Source organism: Phyllosticta citribraziliensis (assembly GCF_038025025.1).
Source record: "Phyllosticta citribraziliensis strain CPC 17464 chromosome Unknown J3D65scaffold_3, whole genome shotgun sequence".
In the NCBI taxonomy this organism is placed as follows: Eukaryota; Fungi; Ascomycota; class Dothideomycetes; order Botryosphaeriales; family Phyllostictaceae; genus Phyllosticta; species Phyllosticta citribraziliensis.
The window spans coordinates 1,885,360-1,907,574 of NW_027117340.1; the positions used below are offsets into that span (position 1 = coordinate 1,885,360).

Sequence of the window (22,215 nt, forward strand, 5' to 3'; positions counted from 1 at the left end):
CAGCATCTGAAGGGCTTACGGAGCTCGGGGGGCCGGTTGCTTGTAGATTGCCCAAAAGGGTGGGGGTGGTCGAGAGGGATCCCTGCGGACGACACGTGACAAAATGGGCTTTTGGGTTCCCTGTAGTCCGGTGGGCGGATCGAGCTCCCCGGATGGCTATCCCGTCTTGATTTGGCCGAGGTGGGCTGCAGTTGCATCTGCATGAGGTGGACTGCACGCAGCGAGCGCGCGCCACGGCCAACGCAACGAAGCCGACGGGGGTGGGCGAGGCATGCTGAAAGCGGCAGCGCTGGCGACGAGGAGCTGAGCCTGGCTGTGTGGTCTGGCAGGAGTACCGTAGAGACAGGACAGGACAGGAGCGCCCGGCTGCACGACCGGACGCATCGTCATCCATCATCGGCAGTCACCCAGGTCAGGTCAGGTCAGGGCAGGGCAGGGCAGGGCGTGGTTCCTCTGTGGTGGACGTGGACCGTGTCAGGTCAAGACCAACCCAAGCGCTGTCGGGTCGGGTCAAGGTGGGTGAGGTGGGTGAGGTCCGGGTGGGTGTGGGTGTGGGTGTGGGTGTGGGTCGGTGCGCAAGTCTCGCCCGGTGCGCTTGAAAAGAAGATCGACCCAAGCGACCCTCGCTCCTCTACCTACAAATACCCACCGCTGCCCGAACCCCCCTCTTCCTGCGAGTTGCCGTTGCGTCGTTGTCCTTGTATACGAGAAGATTTGCTGAAGCTGTGAGTTTGTGCTTCCTTTCGCCTTCACTCGCCCTTTGCGCCGTGTCGAGCTGCGTCGCGTTGCGCTCGCCTTCTCACTTGCCGCGCCTCCTTCTGGCAAAATTTATCGCCGCTGACCCTCTGCTCTTCCAGGCGCCGTTTTTCGCCGTTTGTCACCAAGGTACACCCAATTGTTCTCTCCGCCTCCCTCACAACTTCACTGGAGTCCTTCGACGCTGTTGCGCTCGCCATCTGCCGCCTGTCATGTCCATTACCCAAACGCCCCAACCTTCTTCGACCCTCCGCAACATGCGCCTCGACCCGCTAGCCACCCACCAATTCCAAGCCCAATTTGCACACCTTTTGGAGAGCCGGCAACCAAATCTTTCAAGTTCGAATTTCTGACTTGGGTGTGCCGCAGTTATACGAGGTTGAAAGCAGAATGTCGTCCCTGTCGCGTCGCGCGTGCTACAAGTGTGGCAACGTTGGTCACTATGCCGGTAAGGCCGAAGCCTTGGATGCGCGCAATGTCGGCCGCTGACTTGTTTCAAGAGGTTTGCTCTTCGTCTGAAAGACTGTGCTACAACTGTAAGTCAATTCAACCGAGGCCAAGAGACACAATGCTAACAACCCCCAGGCAAGCAACCTGGTATGTCCGGACGCAATTATAGATCCGCTCAATCTAATGGTTCCAGGCCACGAGTCCAACACCTGCCCCCACCCGCGCACCACCGAGGGAAAGCAGTGCTACCACTGCCAGGGCCTTGGCCATGTCCAGGCTGACTGCCCAACTCTGCGCCTGAGCGGCGCCGGCACCAGCGGCCGCTGCTACTCTTGCGGACAGCCCGGTCACCTTGCTCGCGCGTGCCCTAACCCCGCTGGAATGCGTCCCGGTATCCCTCGCGGCGGATTTGGTGGATTCCGCGGCGGCTTCGGCGGCGGTCGTCCTGCGACTTGCTACAAGTGCGGCGGCCCCAACCACTTTGCGCGCGACTGCCAGGCGCAGGCCATGAAGTGCTACGCCTGTGGCAAGCTCGGCCACATCTCGCGCGACTGCACTGCTCCCAATGGCGGTCCTCTTAGCACCGCCGGCAAGACCTGCTACCGCTGCGGTCAAGCCGGCCACATCTCTCGCGAATGCCCTGCGGCCGAGATCAATGGCGATGATGGTCTCGCTGCTCCTCAGCAGGCTCCGGTCCAGCCCCCTGCACCCACGACTGCTGTCGCCTAGGCAGTGACTGAACACGGCCAGTGGGTGGTCTTTGGGCACGGCAACCACCTAGGCTACTAGTCCTGCCCGCGTCGTTTACATACCTGTCGTTACTTCGCTTCTATACCACCCAGTTGTTTCCTTGTTTCCCATTTTCCCCAGTCGCTTCCAGGTTGCCACTCTTCCTTCTGTTGGCACCGGCATCGTAACGATGACAACGACCCCCACACCACCAAAAAAAAGTAATTTGACGAGATCCCGATACCCATGATTTGCATCCCCACGACACCTCATACCCGAGCGATTGGTGCTCCAGGACTACAGCTTCATATCTCTTTTTTCCGGTTCGACAATCCGATTGGCAACGGCTCAGGATGTTGGAAAAAGAAGAATGCAGAGACGTTGGCAGTTCTGGGGAAACCCCGGAAGGCGGAGGCTGGAAGCGAGTGAAAGTACGAGGGTGAGGGCGAGAGGGACTTTGAGTTGCAGGGAGAGAAGCGGTTATGTTGTCGGTAGTCTAGGCAGGACGTTTGGCAGACTCAGAACCTTTGGCTGCGATTGCTTGGGCACGCCGTTTTGAAATATGCTGCCGCAGTGGTTGATGATTTGGTGAGGAGTTGGTAGGGACGATTTTGTGACGTGGTGCTGTGGATGGGGGGGGCAGAGGTAAGGCCCCGAAGATTGGCGAGCGAGGCACACCCTCTGCCCGCTTCTTCACCACCAACACCAATCAAGATTCCGCCACAACGACGCTTATACTCCATCCCGTTTCAATTGTTCTCGTCACAGCTGTCGCCATGCCTGGTTCTGTTGCTTCCGACGAGTCTGGAGATGTGAGCCTCCTGCTCCCAAAAAAGCTCACGCTTTACTGATCTGCGGCCAGGACGTGTTCATCGTCGACATTGATCAAATCCAAGCCCATGGTATGACGCTTCAAGATGCCGCTCATCCAAGCCGTAAAGCTGACGCCAAGCTCAGGAATCAGTGCGGTCGACATTACCAAGCTCAAGACCAACGGCTATTACACAGTAGCGGTACGCGTCTTCGGCCGGCTTTCTGTGTAGTCGATTCTAACCTCTGCAGTCCGTCCACTCTGCCACACGACGCAATCTGCTCAAGATCAAAGGCTTCAGCGAGATCAAAGTCGACAAGGTCAAGGACGCCATTGCAAAATGCCAGGTGCGCTTCTCACGTTCACCTCTGGGTCCACGCAGTACCGGTGTTGCCATCTCCCTTGACACCCACTGTGCGAGCCTTTGTCCTGCATGTCGTGCTAACCCGACCGCAGCCCAATGGCATCGGATTCATGACAGCAGCAGAGCTTGGCCAGTTTCGCAAGCGCGTCGTCACTATCTCGACTGGAAGCAAGCAATTCGACACCATGCTTGGAGGGTTGGTTACACTCTGGCAGATGCATGAGACACTAGCTAACTTGCTGCAGAGGCTTCCAGAGCATGTCTCTCTGTGAGGTGTACGGCGAATTCCGATGCGGCAAGACGCAGCTGTCGCACACCATGTCTGTCATTGCGCAGCTGCCCAAGGAGATGGGCGGTGCGGATGGCAAAGTGGCGTACATCGGTTGGTTCCACCACCTTCGACAGCAACTCTCCTTCTAAAGAACATGCTTGTAGACACCGAAGGAACGTTCCGCCCCGAGCGCATCGCGCAAATCGCAGAGCGCTTCGGCGTCGATCCAGACCAAACGCTCGACAACATCATCTACGCGCGAGCAGTCAACAGCGAACACCAGCACGAGCTGCTCAACCGGCTTTCCGAGTCGTTTGCGACCAACGAGTACCGGTTGCTCATTGTCGACAGCATCATGGCGCTGTTCCGCGTCGACTACACTGGACGCGGCGAGCTCAACGAGCGGCAGCAAAAGCTCAATCAGTTTCTGACGAAGCTAACACAGATTGCGCACGAGTTCAATGTCGTCGTGCTCATGACCAACCAGGTCCAAAGCGACCCCGGCGCCAGCGCCATGTTTGCCGGCGCCGACGGCAGGAAGCCTGTAGGCGGACACATTCTGGCGCACGCCTCTTCGACGAGGATCCTGCTCAGAAAGGGCCGCGGCGACGAGCGTGTGGCCAAGATTCAAGACTCGCCTGGTATGTCGATGGTCTCTTTGATGGTTGCATTGCTGACTGATGGGTGTAGACCGTCCCGAGGGAGAGGCCACCTACATTATTACCAACGGCGGCATCAACGATCCTGAAAAGGCGTGATATGCCTACCATTTACGACACAACTGACCACTTTGTTTCGCACCTCCGATTTTCCGAGCTGTCCCACGCAATTTCTTTCGATCGATTGCTAAACGGTTGCTACATGTTGACATTTGTCTTTGTTTACGAGGCGTAGAGTATGGGCACATACCGCATTATACCATTTGCTTTTACATTTGCGTTGCTGGAATCATGGAAGACGGCGTCATGGAGGGAAGGCGCTGCTACCCGCAGAGAACTTGAGGGCTGATGAAGGACTGGGCGAATATTGCAGTAATCCAATCACTACACTCTACGCTTGAATGCTCCCCGTCAGTCGCAGTCATAGCGTATGAATGCTCCTCGTCAGTTGCAGTCATAGCGTATGAATGCTCCCCATTAGTTACCAACTATCTTGAGTAAACTTCTCTTGTTGTGTGTGCCACGACTTTGGTAACCAAGCCTCGGACCAAGACACCCCCTGCGGCCACGACTTATCGGCTTTTGACGTGTGTACCCCTACCCCTGTGCTCGAGCCTTGCCTGCGGACCGGTACCATGCGCGGGAGTCCAGGATAGCTGCTTAGGTTACCTTACCGCTTTCCGCGCGCCGGGGGGCGGGCAGGAAGCGTTCACCACGCGTGCAGGGGGGCTGCAGGGAGCAGCCGAGTGCAGGCGGCAGCTTGCAGCTTGCGTCATGGCAACCACAGGTCTTTCGTCAGACCCACGACAACGCCGACCACAAAACGACAGCGGCGGCCCGGCTGTCAACAACAAAAGCGCCGCCTGCACCATGATCTACGACGCCGACGCGGCCGCTGCCTCGCTCCAGCTGCAATCCGAACACGCAATACAGCTCCTACGCACCCATCGGCGGCGCCCCCTCTTGCACCACCTGCGCGCTGGCCCGTCATGGCTGCTACAGCTGCCGCGCCCTGTCGCCGCGACCAGGCGAGGCGCCCGTGGATTCTACAACGTCTTGATCGACCCCAAATTTGAAAGGCGGACAGATGGCAAGGAGGAGGATCTCGAGGCACGGTCGTGGGTCGCGAGGACCACGGGCAGAGCCAAGAGCGTGAGAAGTGTCGAGGAAGTTCACGAGCTGATTGGGGAAGTCGAACGGCTTGCTGGCAGGGGGAGACGAGGGACAGGAGTAGCAGCAGCAGCAGCAGCAGACAAGACAGAGACGGCTATCGATGTCGTTGTCATATCTGCGCGAGGGAAGCTATCCGTGGCCGAGAGCGAAGCTCTGCTCCAAATCGACTCCGACGTCCCCGTTTTCGCGCTCGAGGTTAGCCACCCTCTCTGACCTCCATAATCACATATAGCACTGTTGCCACATGATAGCTGATTACTTGTGCGCCAGGAAGCCATCCCAAGCATCGCCGCCCTCGAGCACTTCCGCCTCGTCTCCCCCATCCCGCCCTTCTCGCGCAATGACCCAGACTGGCGCGCCGCGTCGCTACCCCCGCTGCCCGAATGGCTCGCCGTGTCTAGGCTTGAATGCTCTCGAGGAGGAACAGCCACAACCTCTCCTACGATGAATGAATCGCCGTCGAAATCATCAGCGCTTCTCTTCGCCTTCGCGGTGCCCAACCCGCCGGACCAAGCTTCCTCACGCGCGCGCGAGCCCTGTGCACAAGCACGAGGCCGCAATTCTGCACGTGCGCTGCTGCACAACGGGTGGGCGCCGGCAGCACCGGCGGGACCCACGTCCGAGGGCGCTGAATGCATTATATTCGGTGCGCGGAGAGCGAAGGGCGCAAAAGTCCAAGGGAATGGAGGGACTTCAGCATCTGGGATGAGTCCACAAGACGGCGGTGAAAAAGATGCAGACGAAGATGGCGACTCGTTGCTGTCTCCCGATGCCATCAGAGCCGTTGCGTACGCTTGTCCAAGCGTAGACGTGCTGGCCGTCATGATGCCAGGCGTAGCGGTGGATGAGCAGCGGGAGAAGCATTCTTGCGATTCCAACCGCATCCATGCGCGAGCGCAAAAACTGCTGCGCGCGAGATACTGGATCGACGTTGGCGAAGAGGGCGAGTCCAACACGTGTGGAGCGGCCGCCCACCGTCGCGGCACCAGTGACGGCGATAGCTGGGTCAGAGTGGCGAATAGTGATGCAAGCCAGAGTGCTGGTGGACCGGGAGCTCGGTGGTATACGCCGTGGCGCTGGCCTGGCGCGGGAGTGAGATGGTTGTTGAACGGCGAACGTGGTAATGGTGGAGAGGCAAGGGGCAAGAAGAGGGGACTTGACGAGAGTGACGAGGAGGAAGAAGAGTACGACGAGGACGGCGAACACGATGAAGGCAGCGGGCAGACAGACCATGCGGAGAATGGCATCATTGGGCATGAAGATGAAAGAGAAGGAGTTGAGAACGAGGACGAGGACAACGGTGAAGCAATGGATCCGTGGAGAGACGTCCAGCGCTGCCGTCTCGGCGGTGGAGAGAGCAGAGTCTTGCTCTAACTCTCTCAGTCTGTCCCCATAGTTGGATTACTTTCTACCTCCGATTTCTCATTGGCACTGCCCCTTCCTACACCACCTACTCTTCCTCCTTCTCTTGGTTTCATTTTCCGAGGTCCTTTATTTCTCTATCCAGGCGTTGTTGGCATGCGGCTGCTGGACTGGCGACGGGGTACAGGCGTAATTGGGCATGGGCAATGGCAAGTAATTAGCATGGCGACCATTGAGGCGCAGCAATTCAAACTCAAGCAGCATTGTATGACTTTCATACCCTAGGACACACGGGGTGATTGAACAAAATGAATGGAGTCTCCTGGCACTACAGCAGGGCCTTGGGAGCTGGCACTCATCGCCACGGCTACACTCAATGAGCTGTCCTTCACACGCTGCAACGGATGTATCTACGGGACTTCAATGACGTTTGACGCTCTCTGTGGCACCATCGTTGTAGTCTAACAACGAGGGCAATGCTAATTCCAAAACACATTGTCATCTTTCCAGCCGGCAACTCTCAGCAGAACATGGGTGTCTGCAGGGATACCAGCATCGGCCTTGCCGAACTGACCACGAGACTGGAGACGCGAACGGGGAAGGGCGTGGATGGGAGTTTTCGAACAGACCAATGGACGGGGGGGCTTTAGTAATTTTTTGACATGCTGAGTCGACTTTGGGGAAACTGGCGAGGGATGTCCTTGTAGGCTACGCCGACCTCTTGTTTTCTCGTCGTCTGTTCGGGAGATGTTTGTACAGTACAGGTAACGGAGAATAAGAAATGCGAGTCCTTGGGGCTGAGCCTCGACACGCATGCACGCACGGGAGAATCTGCTGAGCTTGCATTGCTTTTCTCGTCTTTGGGGTGGCAGTGGTGGTGTTGCGAGGCTCGTGCTCGGTAGGCCACCCATCTCGGCCAATGAATGCAATGGTTTACATGTTTCCTTTTTGGGATGTTCTGTTCTTAGCATGCGGGATTCTTGTCGTCATTGTTGCGTCTGTCACATTTGCGGAGGAAACGGCGCGTCAAGAGACGGCCAGCGCAGCAATTGAGCTGCCCGGGCGCGGCGTAAGGACAGGCGAAACGGCAAAAGGGTCATGGGAAAAAGATAGCATGGGGGTGTTTGATTGGCGCAGGCCAGACGGGAAGCTCCCGGTCTGCGCCTCGTGGTGGCATACAAGGCTGGAAGCAGTGAGCCACCTGGAAGCTCGGCAGGCAGCCGTACGGCGAAGATTGTGGGCCTCTGCCCGTTTGTCGCGGCTCCGCGTGGAGAAGGCCACGTCGAGGGCTGTCAGTGGTGTCGACAGCCGACCGGTCAATGTGAGAGCGCTTACGCTGTTGATGATGGAGGTGGGAGAGATGTAGGCGTACGGCAAACGTCGAGGGGAGATGGCTCAGTTGAGGTAACGGAGAGGGAGAGTGTACAGAGAGTGGAAGGTGACCCGGTGGAGCGGTTTGACTTGGGCGGCTAACGGGCCTATCACGCGTCGCTCGACGTGAGGGGCATCGACTACTTCTCTGAGCCTTGCTGCTCTGCTGCTCTGGACGTGTAACAGTTTACAACAATTATTTACCATGGCCGCCGCTGCCCATCTGATGCCCCAGTCGCAGTCCGTCGTCTCTCACTTCTCGCCATACACCGACTCGCCATCCTCGCCCGCTCCCTTCAGCCCCGCCTTCTCCCACTCCACCAGGTACCGTACCAGCACTCGAAGCTCTACTCTTGCTAGCGGCCTTTTAAATTTTTGAATAGATCTTCCGGCCCTCAGGATTCGCTGCACCCTCTGCGCTCGCCATATCTGGTGGAACCTTCTCCCGTCGACAGCAACGGCACCAGCACCACGGATATCGACGACGATGCCCAGCTCGACGTGGCCGACCAAGGCCTGAGCGAAGCCGACGAAATGGACGACAAACCTTCCCAGCTGCCGCAAATCGACACGTCTGCGCGCCCGCGCTCCAACTCGGACGAGGCGCCCCAGTCCGTCATTCATGCGCCGCCTGGATTCCAGCAGTTTGAAAAGTCGCCCGCCGACATGCAATCGCCAGCCGACACCGAGAACTCGGCCAACACGGTTGTGTCGCCAGCCTCGCCAGCCTCGCCAGATGAGACGGCCACAGACGCAGGCAGCAATGCTGACGCCCAGCCCGAATCGATGCCTGCAATCGACACCTCGGTGCCACCAAAGCCAGACCGCCCCACGCCGCGCGCGCAGACGAGGCAGGAGGCCGACGACGAGCTGAAGCACCGGCCGCGCAGTCGCGCGAGCACCAATCTCGAAGGTATGTAGTTTTGCGACACCAATCACAGGCCCCAGCTCACACGCGACAGACATTTCCGAGGATTTTGAGTCGCGCAGGGAGAGCATCGACACGGCCGCTACCAGCGAGGCTGACGCTTCTGATCTTGGCCAATCGCAAACCATGGACCAGGCCCTCAAGCATTTAAATAACGCTGAAAAGGATACCAAGGCCCTCAAGACGGCGCTTAGCGAGTGCTGGACTCTCTGCAATACTCTCGCAGGCCTCAGCTCGTCGCATCGCGAGAGAATGTTTAATTTTTCTGGCCAAGGTGAGCAGGGCGAGATGGCTTGGAAGAGCTGCTGGCGCCTGTGCCAGAAACTGTACGAAACGCGCGAAGACCATGCCAGCGAAGTCAAGCCGACACTGGAGCTGTGTCGCGAGTTCTGCCAGGCACTTTTTGATGCGCGGAGCCGGAGCGACGAGGCTTCTGATTCCGTCTTGCGCGTCAGCTTCGAGCTGAACAACCACCTGTACAACACGGCGGATCGCAACCTGCCCGAGGCCTTTCGGGAACGGACTCTCGACTTTTACATCACCCTATGCCACAGGCTGATGAAGCAAAGGACGTCCCTGCCCGAGGAGACGGATTCGCTCCTTCGCGCTTGTTGGTCTCTGGCAGAGATGCTCTTTAGCCTGCGCCAAAATAAGCGCGAAGGGAAACCGGCCGACGAAGAATTGCTGGGATCTGCAGTCCAGGCCTGCTGGGAGCTCTGCGACCTCTTTCGCGAAGGGTGGACTCAGATACGCCCAGATCGTGGAACTCCGCGCCCCAGTCAGTCGGCATTTACGGCAATAACCTCGACCACGTATATGCAAACGCCGCATCCAGGACGCGGACAATCCATCGCCCCACCTTCCGAGCGCTCTCTCGATGCTGCAACCACCAGCTACCACTCGGCCAAGTCTATGCCCCCTGAGACGCCCACCACCATCTTTGACGAGACGACCGAAGAGCTCTCACCTGAGGAGGAACCGCACGTGCCAAACATTCTAGTGTTGGGCCCGGAGAACAACATTACCCGTACACACGACCGGTGGTCCTCGTCTGCCTCGATTCTCTCTACTTACTCTGATTCGGCGCGGACCTCTTCGACCGCACGCAACTCGAACCCAGCGACCAGCTCGGCCGAAGATCCGCACCTCCTACGACTGCAGACTCTTATCCTCGCCGCAGCCATGACGACCGGCTACACGCGCTCCCTCGGCCTGACGCTCCCGCAGTTCGTCAAGACGCTGCCATCCACCTCGTTCGGCCCCGCATCCTGGCAGGTCGCACTGCTCTCCAGCTACAAGAAGCTGGTGCTCGCAGACCCGACGCTTCGCGTACCCGGATCGCAGTTACCGAGCTTGCGCTTGGGGGCGCCAGAGGTGGGGCGCGCCGTGCAGTGGATGGCGCGGGCAGAGCAGTTTGGCTGGCTGCGCGATCTGTATCGTCTGGTTTTTGGATGCGCGGTCGAGGAGGGGGTTGTGAATGGCGGAGGAACTGCCATTCAAACATAAGGTTGACCGTGTATTGCATGAACACAGCCTATCTTCGCTGCGTCGTGGTCCTGTCTCACTGGTTTGCAGGCACTCCCATCTTGTTCCCACAATGGGTGTTGAGAGAAACCTGGCCTAGCTGCAGTTGTGGACGAAAACTCCCTGGACGCAAGTGTGGCAGTAGACGACTGCTCTCTAGCCTCGTACACAGCCGCTGAACAAATGCCCCCTGGATGCACCAGCACTCCCTGGAGTTATCGATTCATCTGGCGCTCCCTGATTCTGTTGACGGATCAAGACCTCGGGACCAAGGGACGTTCCAGCGACCATGAAAGTCTCAGGAGACCGCCACGGCATGATTTGCTCTGATTCCCTCCTCGCATCTCGAGCATCTGAAGCGCATAGCCTTTCAAAGGCTCTTCCTATCTTTCCTCCGATGGCTCTGGCCAAGTCGGCGCTCGAAAAAGACGGACCTGACGTGGGATCCGGACATCAAAAACCAAGTCAGCATGTGATGGGTTGAAAGCGCGCCGCACCCTACAGGAAAAAAGGAAGTTCACCCGACGCCTTGCCTTGCCTTGCTCCATCCCACCCCCTCTTTGCTTTGAGAGGTGGACTTGGTGGAATCAGCACAACGATGTCCGAGGCATCATCGTAAAAAACACTCGCAGCAGACTTGCCAACGACTTGGTAGCCTGTCTGTCCCAGTGAAGGCAGCATGTCTGCGATCTGGCGCCCCCTTCACTTTCTCCCACCCCATCAAAAAGGCGCGCCAAAAATACCCCTTGAAACGAAATCTCCCTTTGTTCTCTTCGCCTCATCCCCGTTTTATGTACCGCTCGTATAGATACCCCCAATCCTCTTTTCCTACATAGTTTAGCAGTCAAGTTTGGCATGTGGTGGTTGTTGGGGAATGATGGCACAGCGTGAAGAAGAGCCACATTATGGAGACTGGGAGAGGATAATGTTTACTTGGTTGGGTTTGCCATGTATGAATGATTCCAAGGTCGTCAAGAATTGTAATTCTGCCTCTGTGGCAGCAAGCCCACGGTGAAATTCGCTCAAGCCAGCTCGCATTCGCAAAGTCGTGTCCGAAGTGTAAGTGAGCGTGGAGTCGACAAAACATGCGAGGAAGCCATTGCCGACGGGGTTTGACGCATGAGACGGACCGCTAATGGGCTCAACGCTCACTACTGGCGCACACCACGGGTCCAGATAAGGCTATATTGCCAAAAAGACATCTGGCGCGTCTCGTATTCGCGACAGCTCGGGTTGGCAGGCGTAGGTGCGGCGAGAAGGAGCGACGACGGGGTGCGTAGCGCCGGCTTCGTTGAGAAAACACCTGAACGGCCAGATTGATGGCGGCGTGAAAGAATTGTGGACAGGTTTGTCGAGATGAGGTGATGATTTAGTTGGCGCGGGGACGCGTTGTGCACGGAGCACTGCCACGACGGTCCCCTCCAGGATATGACGTCTGCCAACTTTCCACCTGGCTGTCCGTCGCCGCGCCCAAGCAAATCCGTCGCAGTCCAGTGCATCCTGTTTCTCAGTCTCAGCACTCCGCCCTCTCCAGACGCACACATACAGGCTGAACTGCAAGGCTGCGCAACACATGCCGAGTGCTGGATTCTGGTTTGTCGACGGCAAACACCCACCAGCCGCTTGCACCGCCACGTACCTCACCAACCCATGCGAGCAAGCTTGCGCCTCTCCATGTACCTCTAGCAGAGTGCGCTCGAGTCAGCAATCAAGTCCCTTCCTACTTCTCCCTCTAAGCTTCTGCTGTTCCCGAACTCCATGAACCTAATCTGATCTCCTCTTTCCCGCCTCTGCCATGGCTTCCCCATCTCCTCCGCCTTCCGGAGGCTCTCAAGAACACCTACCAATGCCCAATCCGTACTCGCAAGCGCAAGAGGCTATGGCTGCGGCAGATCCGGAAGACCGCCCACCCCACGCGCCCCATGCTAGCACTCCGGAAGCCGAGGAAGTGCTGGTGCATGCAAAAGGCGACAGACTTACGCCGTTAGTCATTCGCGCCTCTGCCAAAATTTCCACGAGCTCACTGTCTGCAGGTCCAACGATCGTGGAGCTGTCGCGCGCGATTCTTCCAACACTGCAGCAACATCCGGGGGAGAAGAGCCACCGCCGCCATACAGCGAGACACTAGGAACCGTTTCAAACGAGCAAGAAGATTGGGGCACACAAGCAACCGTCGCCGGTGGGCAACATGTACCTCTTGTGTTGAGTATTTTGCTGACTGGGAGCGCAGATGATGGACGTGTCAATATCCGCATCGACCAGAGAAACCGGAGGCTGTCAAACCTGCTGGTCCCCGCACTTCGAAACCAAGCCGTCCTCGCCGCCAATGAGCCTTCGCCGCCGCCGTATATTCCACCTACGCTTGCGGGAGAGCGCGGAAGGAACCCCCCGCCTCCCATGAATGTTGTCATACACGTCGTGGGATCTCGAGGAGATGTGCAGCCGTTTGTGGCGTTGGGCAAAGTCCTCAAGGACGTATACAATCATAGAGTCAGATTGGCCACACATCCAGTCTTCAAGGGCTTTGTCGAAGAAAATGGCCTCGAATTCTTCAGCATCGGTGGTGACCCAGCCGAGCTCATGGCCTTCATGGTCAAGAATCCAGGTCTCATGCCCGGCATGGAAACGTTGAAAAACGGAGACGTTGGCAAGAGGCGCAAGGGAATCGCTGAAATCATCGACGGCTGCTGGAGATCCTGCATCGAAGTCGGCGACGGCTTTGGGGTTGATGCTGTCGATGCAACAGAGGCATGGGTGGCCAGCGGCGGCAACGATCCAGGCGTCTCATCAGCCGCGGGGAAACCGTTTGTTGCAGACGCAATAATTGCGAACCCTCCCAGTTTCGCTCACGTTCACTGTGCCGAGAAGCTTGGAATCCCGCTACATATGATGTTCACGTAAGAAAACCACGCTGGTTACCAGACACGCAACTGACCGTCTCTCTAGTATGCCGTGGTCCCCCACGCAAGCATTTCCTCATCCTCTGGCAAATATTCAGCGCTCGAATGCTGAGACTGGTGTCGCAAACTACATGTCATACGGCCTTGTAGATATTTTGACTTGGCAGGGGTTGGGCGACATCATCAACAAATTCCGGACGCGAACGCTCAACTTGGAATACCTTAGCACCTTTTCTGCCATGGGTTTGCTGGCACGCCTACACGTGCCATATACATACTGTTGGTCACCGGCCTTGATTCCAAAGCCCAAGGACTGGGGCCACCATATTTCAGTCGCCGGCTTCTTTTTCTTGTCCCTGGCATCAAATTACACCCCGGATCCAGACCTTGCAGCTTTTCTCGATGCCGGCCCTCCCCCAGTGTACATTGGGTTTGGAAGTATTGTCGTGGACGACCCGAACGCGATGACGACCATGATATTTGAAGCGATCAAGAAGCTTGGGATTAGAGCCCTTGTCAGCAAAGGCTGGGGTGGTCTTGGTGCCGACGAGCTGGGCATCCCGGAAGGAGTCTTCATGCTTGGAAACGTACCTCACGACTGGTTATTCAAGCGCGTCTCTTGTGTGGTGCACCACGGAGGCGCTGGCACTACTGCTGCCGGAATTGCCTGTGGAAAGCCCACCGTCGTTGTTCCATTTTTTGGAGAGTAAGTGATCCTATTACTTGAATTGAAACTATGCTAACAACTCAGTCAACCATTCTGGGGCGCCATGGTAGCCAAAGCTGGTGCTGGGCCGATGCCCACTCCATACAAGAATCTTACTTCGGATAAGCTGGCCGAATCCATTCAGGAAGCACTCAAGCCTAGTTCAAAAGATCGGGCAGAGGAACTGGCCGCCAAAATCAGCAAAGAAAGAGGCTGTGATGTTGGTGCCTCAAGATTTCACCAGCATCTTGACATCGAGTCTCTGAGATGCTCCATCCTTCCTAATCGAGTTGCTGTTTGGCGATTGAGGAAAACACAAGTCAGACTGTGCGCTCTAGCAGCCGTGGTCCTGGCAAACGAAGGCATCATCACTTTCGCAGATTTGAAGCTGTAAGTATAGACTGCCTTGATTGCGACCGAAACTCGCTAACACTTGCTCTAGGTATCGCCCCAACGAATTTGATCCCGAGTCAGGTCCCTGGGATCCTGTGACTGGTATCGCGGGTGCCGTAACAAGCACTGTAGCCAGCGTCATGATGGGCGTGGCAGACATGCCCCTCAGCTCGATGAGGTCAGCTGCTTCGCATGGGAGTAAAAGCCGGTCTCACTCCCGCGCACCATCAACTTCAGCCACCTCTGACCCAAGGCGATCGCATCGAGAAGTCTTGGCCATTGAAAACGGCCCAAGCCATCGGAGGTCACTTTCTGCCTCGTCAAGAGTTTCAGACTCGAGCATTGCTAGCGTTGAGACTCCCCAAATATCAATCACTGATGAAAACGACGAACGCAGTTCTGTTTATACCAGCAGCAAGAGCACTGGTCCGGAGAAGAAGAAAAAGTCTGTTCGTCATGGTCTCCAGGCGTTGGTTGACCATTCCGCATTCCACGCACAAACAGAAAGAGGCGATTCACCGAGCGTGGGTAGCAGCGCTTCAGACCCCAGGACCAGAACATCTGACTGCCAACAATTCACCGTCGACTCTGCGGTCCAAACTGGTCGTAGTGTTGGTAAAATTGCAGAGGCTGGTATGAAGGTTCCGATGGAAGTCATGATGGGGCTGTCCAAGGGCTTCCACAATATTCCCAGGCTGTACGGTGACCAACCTCGAAAGGTTGAGAAAGTCACCGGTTTCTCAAGCGGGCTGAAAGTCGCCGGGCGGGAGTTTGGCCAGGGATTGTATGAAGGCTTTACGGGCATACTCACAGAACCGTACAAGGGAGCCAAGGAAGATGGCGTCGGCGGGTTCGTCAAAGGAATTGGTAAAGGCATGGTTGGCATCGCCATGAAGCCACAAGCCGGTATGTAATTCTGACAGATCCCTCTAATCGACGCTGACATGATCTAGCTGCCTTTGCACTCCCTGCATACACTATGAAGGGCATCTACATGGAGGCACGCAAACACTCTGGCTCCAGTGTTCAAAATTACATCATTGCCGCTCGCATCGCGCAGGGCTGGGAAGACTACAACAACTCTTCGCCTGACCAGCGCGCTTACATTGTGGGAACGTACCGATTCGTCTCCTCCCACGCCCAGAAGAAGAAAAACTTTGGCGAACGCGAAAAGGAAGTCCTGAACAGCATCCACCAAAAGCGCAAAGCAAAGGCGCACGACCACCACCAGAAGATGATAAACCTCTTCTCCCGGCGCTCTACCATGCCAGCATCGACCTTTGACCGTGGTGAGATGAACGGCGAGAGCTCGCGTGCGTCGATCAGCCATTATCAATCAAATAACCCTCGATCGCCATTGACCGCCGCGCCGTGGACCAATGAATCCCAGGCTTCGCTGTCCTCGCAATCGCAAGTTCCTCCAGACGGTCCTCCTGTCCATTCCTCTACCATGCCACCCAGCTCCCCGCGCACTGGTCCTGGAGCTGAGGAGCTAGGTGATAATGAGTGGGACGAAGACGCTCTCGCCGAGGCAATTCGCCAGTCTGTCGCCGAAACCTCGTCTGGCAACCCAGAGGAGGACGAGCTTGTCGAACGCGCCATCCGCGCCAGTCTAGCAGCGGGTGAGCAACGCTATCACCCAGACGACGGCGCTGAAGACGATGAGCTGCGCCGTGCGCTTGCAGCCTCTTTAGCAGCGCACGAAGAGGAAGAGAGCGCAGAGCGCCAGCGCCACCAGGCGCAAGAGGTTGGCGTCGAAGGCAGTGCGGATGATGCTATGCACAAGCGTGAAATGGAAGAAGCTCTGCGGCGAAGCCTAGAGAATAATGCTGGGCCCACTACAGCTCTTGGAAACAACAGCAGCAGTCCTCTACCACCCATACAGACGCTGCCGCCGCTGCAGACGACAATCGACGACCAAGCACGCAACCAGTCTCTCGACTTGCCCGCAACGGCTCCGCCATCATATCAATATGCAGCCGGCGGTAGCAGCGGCGGTAACAACACCGCTACCACACCTAGTGCCTCGTCCTTCTGGCCTGACGATTCTGACGACGACTTTGCCTCGACCGAATCTGGCCCGACGTACCAGCCCGTCACCACCACCACGCTTCCATATCGCGGCAACAACGACAGCACCAGTTCAATTGCCCACCCCGACGGCCACGGCGCTGCTACAGAGACAGGAGGACAGGAACAAAACAACACAATCGCAGACGGGGCAGATGACGAAAGCTCCGAAGACGCCGAGCTCCGTCGCGCCATCGCGGCCTCGGAGCACGAGAGCCGCCAGCAGGAGGAGCAGCGGCGCAAGGACAGAGAGGAGGAAGATATTGTGCTCGAGTACGTCAAGCGGCAGAGCCTGGCGGAGCAGGAGTGGAGGGCCAGGCAGGGGACCAGCGGCGAAGGGAGTGGCAGTGCTGCGGACAGCGTCGCAGGCTCTTCTAGCGGTGCGGAGAGGAGTGGATCGACGGGCGGGGGGTCTTTCCGCGACGTGTAGAGGCGCTACTGGCGTGCGTTGTGATTTGGGTTTTGGGACGTGGATGGGATGGGATGGGATGCTGCAATCAGCAAGGAAAGCACTTGATGCGATACCCCCTTTTTCCTTTATTTTTCCCGTTTTTCTTTTTAAAATATTGCCTGCCCTCCTCTATCTATTTCTTGGTCCAGATTTTCCCTCTCCTTCGTGCTCATGGTTCAAATAAAACAGACAAACAGGTTGGTTTGCTGGCTAGGGGCGGCTATAGTATTCTGTCCAGAAAGAAAGTAGATAGACAGCGTCACGAAGAAACGAATGCTCCTTGTTCTTTCTCTGATGCTTCTTCAGCTTCTGCCTTGTGTCGTGGCAATTTACTGGTTTTGTGGGAAAGTACTTGTACTGTGCCCTGACCACGAATGCTCCCTGTTCGCTCCCTTTCTGACATGGAGTAGTGGCGCCCAAGACCTACTCCACGGGAAACTTAAACTCTCTCCAGGACCACTCTCGAAGCATCCAAGAGCCTAACATATCCCCTGGACAACTTTAGTGCGCCTTGGATCATGTACACACGTAAGGCAGCGCATGCGCAGATGCAGGGTTGACGAGTATATTCCTCCATTGGCAGCGAGGCAAAAACAGTATCTATTCGCGAGTCTATCCAATTCATAGAAGCCACCCAATTTTGTATGGGTAGAACTAACCGCGCGAGGTCCGTCCAAGCTTGGTTTCTAAAAGCCATGTACCTGCCTGCCTTTGTTCTCTGAATGATCTTGAATACTCCCTTGCTCCTGCATCAATCAACATGTTCCAGAAGATGAATGCTTCTTGTTCCATCTTCGCCTTCGCCCACGGGCGAGATATTCTAGTCCTTGTCGCCGCACGTCCAAACTTTTGCGCTGACCCCGCGCCTCTTAGCCCACCTACCTGGCGTCCTCGCCCATAACGACGTCCTCGGCATTACTAATGCCCACGCGCGCCTCCACCGCGCTGAAGTCCTCCTCGCGATCCACTGCCATGCTAGGCCTGCCACTGGGGCTGGGGCTAGCATTCGCACTCGCACTGCCGGCAGTCCTCAACCCGCCGACGACGCCGTCGGCGATGCGCTTCCTCTCCTCGCGCATCTTGAGCAGCACGCGCACGACGCGCTTGGCAATCTCCTTGCGCGCGTTGGCCTTGCCGTAGACGTTGGTGACCTGGCCGACGGGCTCGCCGGGCGCCGCCACCAGCGGGTCGTAGGGGAAGAAGGCCGCGCCGCTCCACATGGACGGCACCCGCGGGTCGGGCGTTACGCGGAAGATGGGCTGCGCGATGCCGAGCGATACGCACAGCCTGTTGAGCTGCTCGCCGGGCGACAGGTCGGCTGGGAGCGGCGAGTTCAGGGGCGAGTTCGAGTTCGAAGAGCTCGATGAGGGCGGCGACGTGCCTGTGGCACCGCCAGTCGTTGTCGGTTCCGTTTTCGATTGTGCTGCTGATGTTGAAGGCGAAGGCGGCGCTCCTCCAGTTATCGCAATCGATGACGAGGGCGCGGGTCCATTCGGGTTCGAAGTGGAGGAGCTGGTGACGGAGACGATGGGGCCAGCCGAAGCAGCATGTACGGCGGCCATGGTTGTCGCGTTGGCGGCTGCTCGTACCTTCTTCTTACTTGGATGTCCTTTTTCGGGCATGTCGCCGCGAGCTCGCAGCCAGAGCACGGCTTGTGAAGCAGCATGGCGCTTGGCGCTCTTCTTGCTGTTGAAGAGGATATCGCGGTCGCCAAAGGGCTGGCCTGGGCGAGTGGCTATGGTGCATTCGACTGAAAAGTTGGACCCGTTGCGGAATTCTTGATACGAAGGCGCCGGTATGTCCACAGCACAGCAGTACTCTAAATCCGGTGGTGTCAGATGGAATGAGAAAAACACGTCTATTATGGCAAGCACAAGTTGTAGATAGCATCGACATACCAGTCAGCAGACCAACCCAGTTATCATCTACCGGAATGGACTCATCGCCCTGCGCCTGTACTGCGCTACCCTGAGCCAAGTCCTGACTGTCGGTGTCCTCGCGCTTCCTCTTTACTATTTGGGCATTTCTCTCCCCCACCGCCTGCTCAAGCACGCCGCGTCCGCTCTCGCTGACAGCGGCCTTGGCCTCCTTCTTGTTGAAAAAAGGGCCCGGATCGCTCACCTCGTATCGCTTCTCCTGGCCGTCAAACATGCGCACCGTAAATGACAGCTTTACGCTCCATCCCTGACGGCCGAGAGGCAGGCCGGGCGCCTCAGTGTAGTCGTAGATGGGCTGTACGGCGGCCTTGAGGCATTCTTTGGTGAACTGTGCGACTGACTCGGACGACCAAGCGCGCCCGGCTTCAACGGGCTGCGGCTGTGAGTCGGCTGTAGCGTACGAGGATGGCGTCGAGGCGCGCGTGCGGGTCAACGAGGTATAGGGCTGCGGCAGCACCGGCGGCGACGTCAGTGGCATCGTATTGAGCTGTTCTTCAAAGTCGTCAATGTTTTGCGTGCTGTCGTCGAGAAGGCGGAGGCCAGGGACACGGCCTTGCGATGACTGCGAAGAGGGCGCTGATGTGGCCATGGCGCTGGGTGGGCGGCGACTATGGCCGCTTTTGAGTCGAGGCACAAGGGAGGAGTGGGACTGAGGCGTGGTAGAGTGCCAATGGGCGAGATGTTGGATGCGGCGTGGTGGAGCTCAAAGACGCGCTGAGGTTGGTTTGTCGTGATAGAGGACGCGTGAAGCGCCGGAACGAGCTCACGTGGCCAATCAAGCGCTTCACTTTCCGGTGCCTGAAAATTGTCTGTGTTCTGCCGGGCACTTTCCATCCATCTCATCGACGAGATCTCCATCAACCAGCTCAGGCACATGTGCTAAACTCAGTCAACAGCTTACGCACGTGGCAACGCCCGCGACTCGTTTTCCCATCATGCTTCGCGAGGGCCGAAGTCGTGCCCAAAGAAGCGGCGCGAGACCTGGCAAAAGCAAGAGGACCTCGCGCGACAGGCGACGAGTCACTTCACCGCAAAGTTTCTTCTCCTGCACCATGATGCCATTACTGAGGAATCAAAAAGCATCAAAGTATCGCTGGGCGTCCTCGATTGTGCCTCGCAGGGGCATATTATGATTCCCTGGGTCTAGCTGCGGTGGTGAGGGGCAGCTTCTCGGGCACACTTGTGGTAGCAGACGAATGCTCCTTGGGCGTCACTGTAATGGCAGATGACTGCTAAACATCTGTTGATGTCGGCGCAGCACCAACAACTTACGCCTGCGACATGGCCATTGGTGTGCCAAACAGAATCCCGTCTTGATGGGAAGTAACGTCTTGTCAATGACGAAGCATACGTTGCATGCGCGCACCAACGCCGAGATCCAGTGCATATACCGGAGTCTATCTCGGCTCTTAAGACTCCCTTTTTCGGCGTTCGCGAGCAGCAGCGATTGGATCTTGATCCGCACGCCTCGCATCGTCAACTCTGTTGCGCCCCACATTGCATACCAAGTAGATTCTGACGGGTTGCACGCCCAGTCAGACGAGCACGGAAAGCTATGCCAATGCGGTGTACGGTTGCTTTTCGAAACTGCCCTAACCAACTCTTCCAGTCAGCAGCCTTCATCAGCACCCTCGCCATCAATCCGACATCGACAACGCGCCAGTTACGTCTAGGTAGTCAGGGCAAGACAGAAAACCACCAGGGTTGGCGAGCGACGGACCAGTATCCCTGATATCCCCCGACCCCATCATCCCAGACCCCTGTGTCAAGGCAAAGGAAATATCGCAGTTGGAGCGAGAAGAGGGTGGAGGACGGGAAATCCGGAGAGCTGCCCCGCGGCGGCTGGAGCCGGGGGTGGGCCTGCGCCGGTTGTGGAGCAAGGGCACGACGGACGCGACGGCGATGCCCCCAGCGCCACCTGCTCGGTGCTGCTGGGTTCATGACTGATCTCGCAGCAGATGGATGGTCATGTGATGCGGGGATGCCGGGGGCCCTTGCTAGTTGGTAGATGTAGGAGAAGGGAAAGAAGACAGGAGTGGAGGAACAGTGGGTGTCGAAAGAGGTATTGCTCTAGCTCCAGGCGCAAACGAGCGGTCAACACCACGTCAACGAAATGCAGGTTGGCAGATGGGCAGGCGCACGAAAGCGAAAGCGAGAAACTGACGACCCGGCGCACGGTACGAACAAGGCATGTACACAAAATGCATGAATGAAGAACCTCCCTATTGACACTGCAACGAGCAAACTAGAGAAGGACCACAACGCAACTGAAAGCAGAACCACGGCGACACTGGGTGGGGGTGACGATGGAGGCACGCAAATCGACATACCTGATCAACCCAGCTACCAACATCTTGATGCAACAAGCGGACCCATGACGCTCATGGCACAAGCTCAACAACCACCCGTCGCACAATCCCCTATCATACATGCTGATCGACGTCCGGGAGATGATGGCATTGCGGGGTGGATTCCGAGACGAAACGGTGCAATGTGGGAAGAGTCTTCGGGAGCGGACGATGATCCATTCTTCACTGCTGCCGAGACGAGCTAGAGAGGTAGGTTGGAGAAGTGAACGAAAGAGATATCAGGATAGTGCCGGAAACAATTCGACGATGGCAAATAGGAAGCAGTCGTTCGCTGCGCCAGTAGCAGACTGGGAGCATCCGTCATCTGTGCCGCAGACGCATCAGGGGCCTCTCGTCGGCGCGCCAGGTGCCTGAGGAGCATTCGGCCGCCGCGCCGCCCTTGACCTCGATCTTTGTTTCGTCGACACTGGCAGTCATGATGACGTGGAGAGCTCTGACTGTGTGCACGAGTAAGGTGGTATTTGTGTAGTTGTGGCTACTATCTACTATGTCTAGCCCTTGATTAATATACCATGCATGCCTAGGTTCCACTTCTATTCACCGTATGTACAAGATTAGGGAAAGAAGTGTGTGCGGGATGGTATTATATGAAGAAATGTACAACGTTTGGTGTAGGAAGCCATCGCAAATGTAAGTGTATGCGATGGGGTTGGTGAGAAGTATTCAAGGCAACAAATTAAACAGAAGGGTGGCGAAACGCAGCAGATTAGAAATTAACCAAGGGGTAGAGAGACATGACGCTGATACCGCTCGACGTTGCGTTGTAGGAGGACGGTGGCAGGTATTGACAAGATGGACCAAAGGCTTCTTTCTCGTCCGTCTGGCCCGCCATCCTGCGCTTCGTATGTTTGGCCCGGCCGACTATGGTAGTGCCGGGTAAAAGTGTCGAATGCTCCTTGTGTCTTACCAGCTCCGTCAGTGAGACGCCAGTGAGGGCTGAAGCAAGCTAAGCCGCAGCCAGAGCCCTTCGTGGCCAACCAACGTGGTTGAA

At 57.1% G+C, this 22,215-nt stretch overlaps 8 protein-coding genes across 8 annotated transcripts; 5 read left to right on the top strand and 3 right to left on the bottom strand.

Moving 5' to 3' along the window:
- The first annotated feature begins 79 nt into the window (after positions 1-79).
- J3D65DRAFT_264770 (uncharacterized protein) lies at positions 80-1,707 on the top strand. The gene is made up of 5 exons (XM_066794916.1): positions 80-725; positions 858-885; positions 1,126-1,204; positions 1,257-1,292; positions 1,342-1,707. The coding sequence occupies exons 1-5, from the start codon at positions 202-204 to the stop codon at positions 1,485-1,487; spliced, it is 813 nt and encodes a 270-aa protein (XP_066657993.1). The 5' UTR covers positions 80-201; the 3' UTR covers positions 1,488-1,707.
- A 1,504-nt stretch (positions 1,708-3,211) lies between these two features.
- J3D65DRAFT_264773 (DNA recombination and repair protein Rad51) lies at positions 3,212-4,251 on the top strand. The gene is made up of 4 exons (XM_066794917.1): positions 3,212-3,306; positions 3,358-3,492; positions 3,546-4,022; positions 4,072-4,251. Exons 2-4 carry the CDS (start codon positions 3,369-3,371, stop codon positions 4,137-4,139), a joined length of 669 nt encoding a protein of 222 aa, XP_066657994.1. The 5' UTR covers positions 3,212-3,306; positions 3,358-3,368; the 3' UTR covers positions 4,140-4,251.
- Positions 4,252-4,779: 528 nt separating this feature from the next.
- Positions 4,780-6,902, top strand: J3D65DRAFT_617355 (uncharacterized protein). Its single transcript, XM_066799545.1, has 2 exons — positions 4,780-5,408; positions 5,484-6,902. Exons 1-2 carry the CDS (start codon positions 4,815-4,817, stop codon positions 6,585-6,587), a joined length of 1,698 nt encoding a protein of 565 aa, XP_066657995.1. The 5' UTR covers positions 4,780-4,814; the 3' UTR covers positions 6,588-6,902.
- Positions 6,903-8,317: 1,415 nt separating this feature from the next.
- Positions 8,318-10,534, top strand: J3D65DRAFT_264825 (uncharacterized protein). Its single transcript, XM_066794918.1, has 2 exons — positions 8,318-8,859; positions 8,909-10,534. Exons 1-2 carry the CDS (start codon positions 8,481-8,483, stop codon positions 10,378-10,380), a joined length of 1,851 nt encoding a protein of 616 aa, XP_066657996.1. The 5' UTR covers positions 8,318-8,480; the 3' UTR covers positions 10,381-10,534.
- A 911-nt stretch (positions 10,535-11,445) lies between these two features.
- J3D65DRAFT_264845 (uncharacterized protein) lies at positions 11,446-12,179 on the bottom strand. The gene has a single exon (XM_066794919.1). It carries the CDS (start codon positions 11,971-11,973, stop codon positions 11,581-11,583), a length of 393 nt encoding a protein of 130 aa, XP_066657997.1. The 5' UTR covers positions 11,974-12,179; the 3' UTR covers positions 11,446-11,580.
- On the top strand, positions 11,863-17,243 carry J3D65DRAFT_617364 (uncharacterized protein). Its single transcript, XM_066799546.1, has 6 exons — positions 11,863-12,381; positions 12,432-13,295; positions 13,345-14,004; positions 14,050-14,394; positions 14,447-15,303; positions 15,351-17,243. Exons 1-6 carry the CDS (start codon positions 12,194-12,196, stop codon positions 16,895-16,897), a joined length of 4,461 nt encoding a protein of 1,486 aa, XP_066657998.1. The 5' UTR covers positions 11,863-12,193; the 3' UTR covers positions 16,898-17,243.
- Positions 17,244-17,471: 228 nt separating this feature from the next.
- On the bottom strand, positions 17,472-19,721 carry J3D65DRAFT_617366 (uncharacterized protein). The gene is made up of 2 exons (XM_066799547.1): positions 18,817-19,721; positions 17,472-18,737 (listed from the first exon to the last, which is right to left on the bottom strand). The coding sequence occupies exons 1-2, from the start codon at positions 19,442-19,444 to the stop codon at positions 17,797-17,799; spliced, it is 1,569 nt and encodes a 522-aa protein (XP_066657999.1). The 5' UTR covers positions 19,445-19,721; the 3' UTR covers positions 17,472-17,796.
- Positions 19,722-19,988: 267 nt separating this feature from the next.
- On the bottom strand, positions 19,989-20,930 carry J3D65DRAFT_264960 (uncharacterized protein). Its single transcript, XM_066794920.1, has 2 exons — positions 20,576-20,930; positions 19,989-20,447 (listed from the first exon to the last, which is right to left on the bottom strand). The coding sequence occupies exons 1-2, from the start codon at positions 20,794-20,796 to the stop codon at positions 20,066-20,068; spliced, it is 603 nt and encodes a 200-aa protein (XP_066658000.1). The 5' UTR covers positions 20,797-20,930; the 3' UTR covers positions 19,989-20,065.
- Between the last annotated feature and the right edge of the window lie 1,285 nt (positions 20,931-22,215).

Bases quoted from the DNA above. Each gene is read 5' to 3' on its own strand.
- J3D65DRAFT_617366 (XM_066799547.1), bottom strand. From the start codon at position 19,444: ATGGCCACATCAGCGCCCTCTTCGCAGTCATCGCAAGGCCGTGTCCCT. The intron at 18,738-18,816 runs GTATGTCGATGC...CACCGGATTTAG, and splicing joins CTGGGTTGGTCTGCTGACTG to AGTACTGCTGTGCTGTGGAC.
- J3D65DRAFT_617355 (XM_066799545.1), top strand. From the start codon at position 4,815: ATGGCAACCACAGGTCTTTCGTCAGACCCACGACAACGCCGACCACAA. The intron at 5,409-5,483 runs GTTAGCCACCCT...CTTGTGCGCCAG, and splicing joins TCCCCGTTTTCGCGCTCGAG to GAAGCCATCCCAAGCATCGC.
- J3D65DRAFT_264770 (XM_066794916.1), top strand. From the start codon at position 202: ATGAGGTGGACTGCACGCAGCGAGCGCGCGCCACGGCCAACGCAACGA. The intron at 886-1,125 runs GTACACCCAATT...GGTGTGCCGCAG, and splicing joins TTTCGCCGTTTGTCACCAAG to TTATACGAGGTTGAAAGCAG. The intron at 1,293-1,341 runs GTAAGTCAATTC...AACAACCCCCAG, and splicing joins TGAAAGACTGTGCTACAACT to GCAAGCAACCTGGTATGTCC.
- J3D65DRAFT_617364 (XM_066799546.1), top strand. From the start codon at position 12,194: ATGGCTTCCCCATCTCCTCCGCCTTCCGGAGGCTCTCAAGAACACCTA. The intron at 14,395-14,446 runs GTAAGTATAGAC...CACTTGCTCTAG, and splicing joins ACTTTCGCAGATTTGAAGCT to GTATCGCCCCAACGAATTTG. The intron at 15,304-15,350 runs GTATGTAATTCT...GACATGATCTAG, and splicing joins CGCCATGAAGCCACAAGCCG to CTGCCTTTGCACTCCCTGCA.
- J3D65DRAFT_264825 (XM_066794918.1), top strand. From the start codon at position 8,481: ATGGACGACAAACCTTCCCAGCTGCCGCAAATCGACACGTCTGCGCGC. The intron at 8,860-8,908 runs GTATGTAGTTTT...CACACGCGACAG, and splicing joins CGCGAGCACCAATCTCGAAG to ACATTTCCGAGGATTTTGAG.
- J3D65DRAFT_264845 (XM_066794919.1), bottom strand. From the start codon at position 11,973: ATGTGTTGCGCAGCCTTGCAGTTCAGCCTGTATGTGTGCGTCTGGAGA.
- J3D65DRAFT_264960 (XM_066794920.1), bottom strand. From the start codon at position 20,796: ATGAACCCAGCAGCACCGAGCAGGTGGCGCTGGGGGCATCGCCGTCGC. The intron at 20,448-20,575 runs GTCCGTCGCTCG...AGAGTTGGTTAG, and splicing joins GGGGGATATCAGGGATACTG to GGCAGTTTCGAAAAGCAACC.
- J3D65DRAFT_264773 (XM_066794917.1), top strand. From the start codon at position 3,369: ATGTCTCTCTGTGAGGTGTACGGCGAATTCCGATGCGGCAAGACGCAG. The intron at 3,493-3,545 runs GTTGGTTCCACC...ACATGCTTGTAG, and splicing joins TGGCAAAGTGGCGTACATCG to ACACCGAAGGAACGTTCCGC. The intron at 4,023-4,071 runs GTATGTCGATGG...TGATGGGTGTAG, and splicing joins CAAGATTCAAGACTCGCCTG to ACCGTCCCGAGGGAGAGGCC.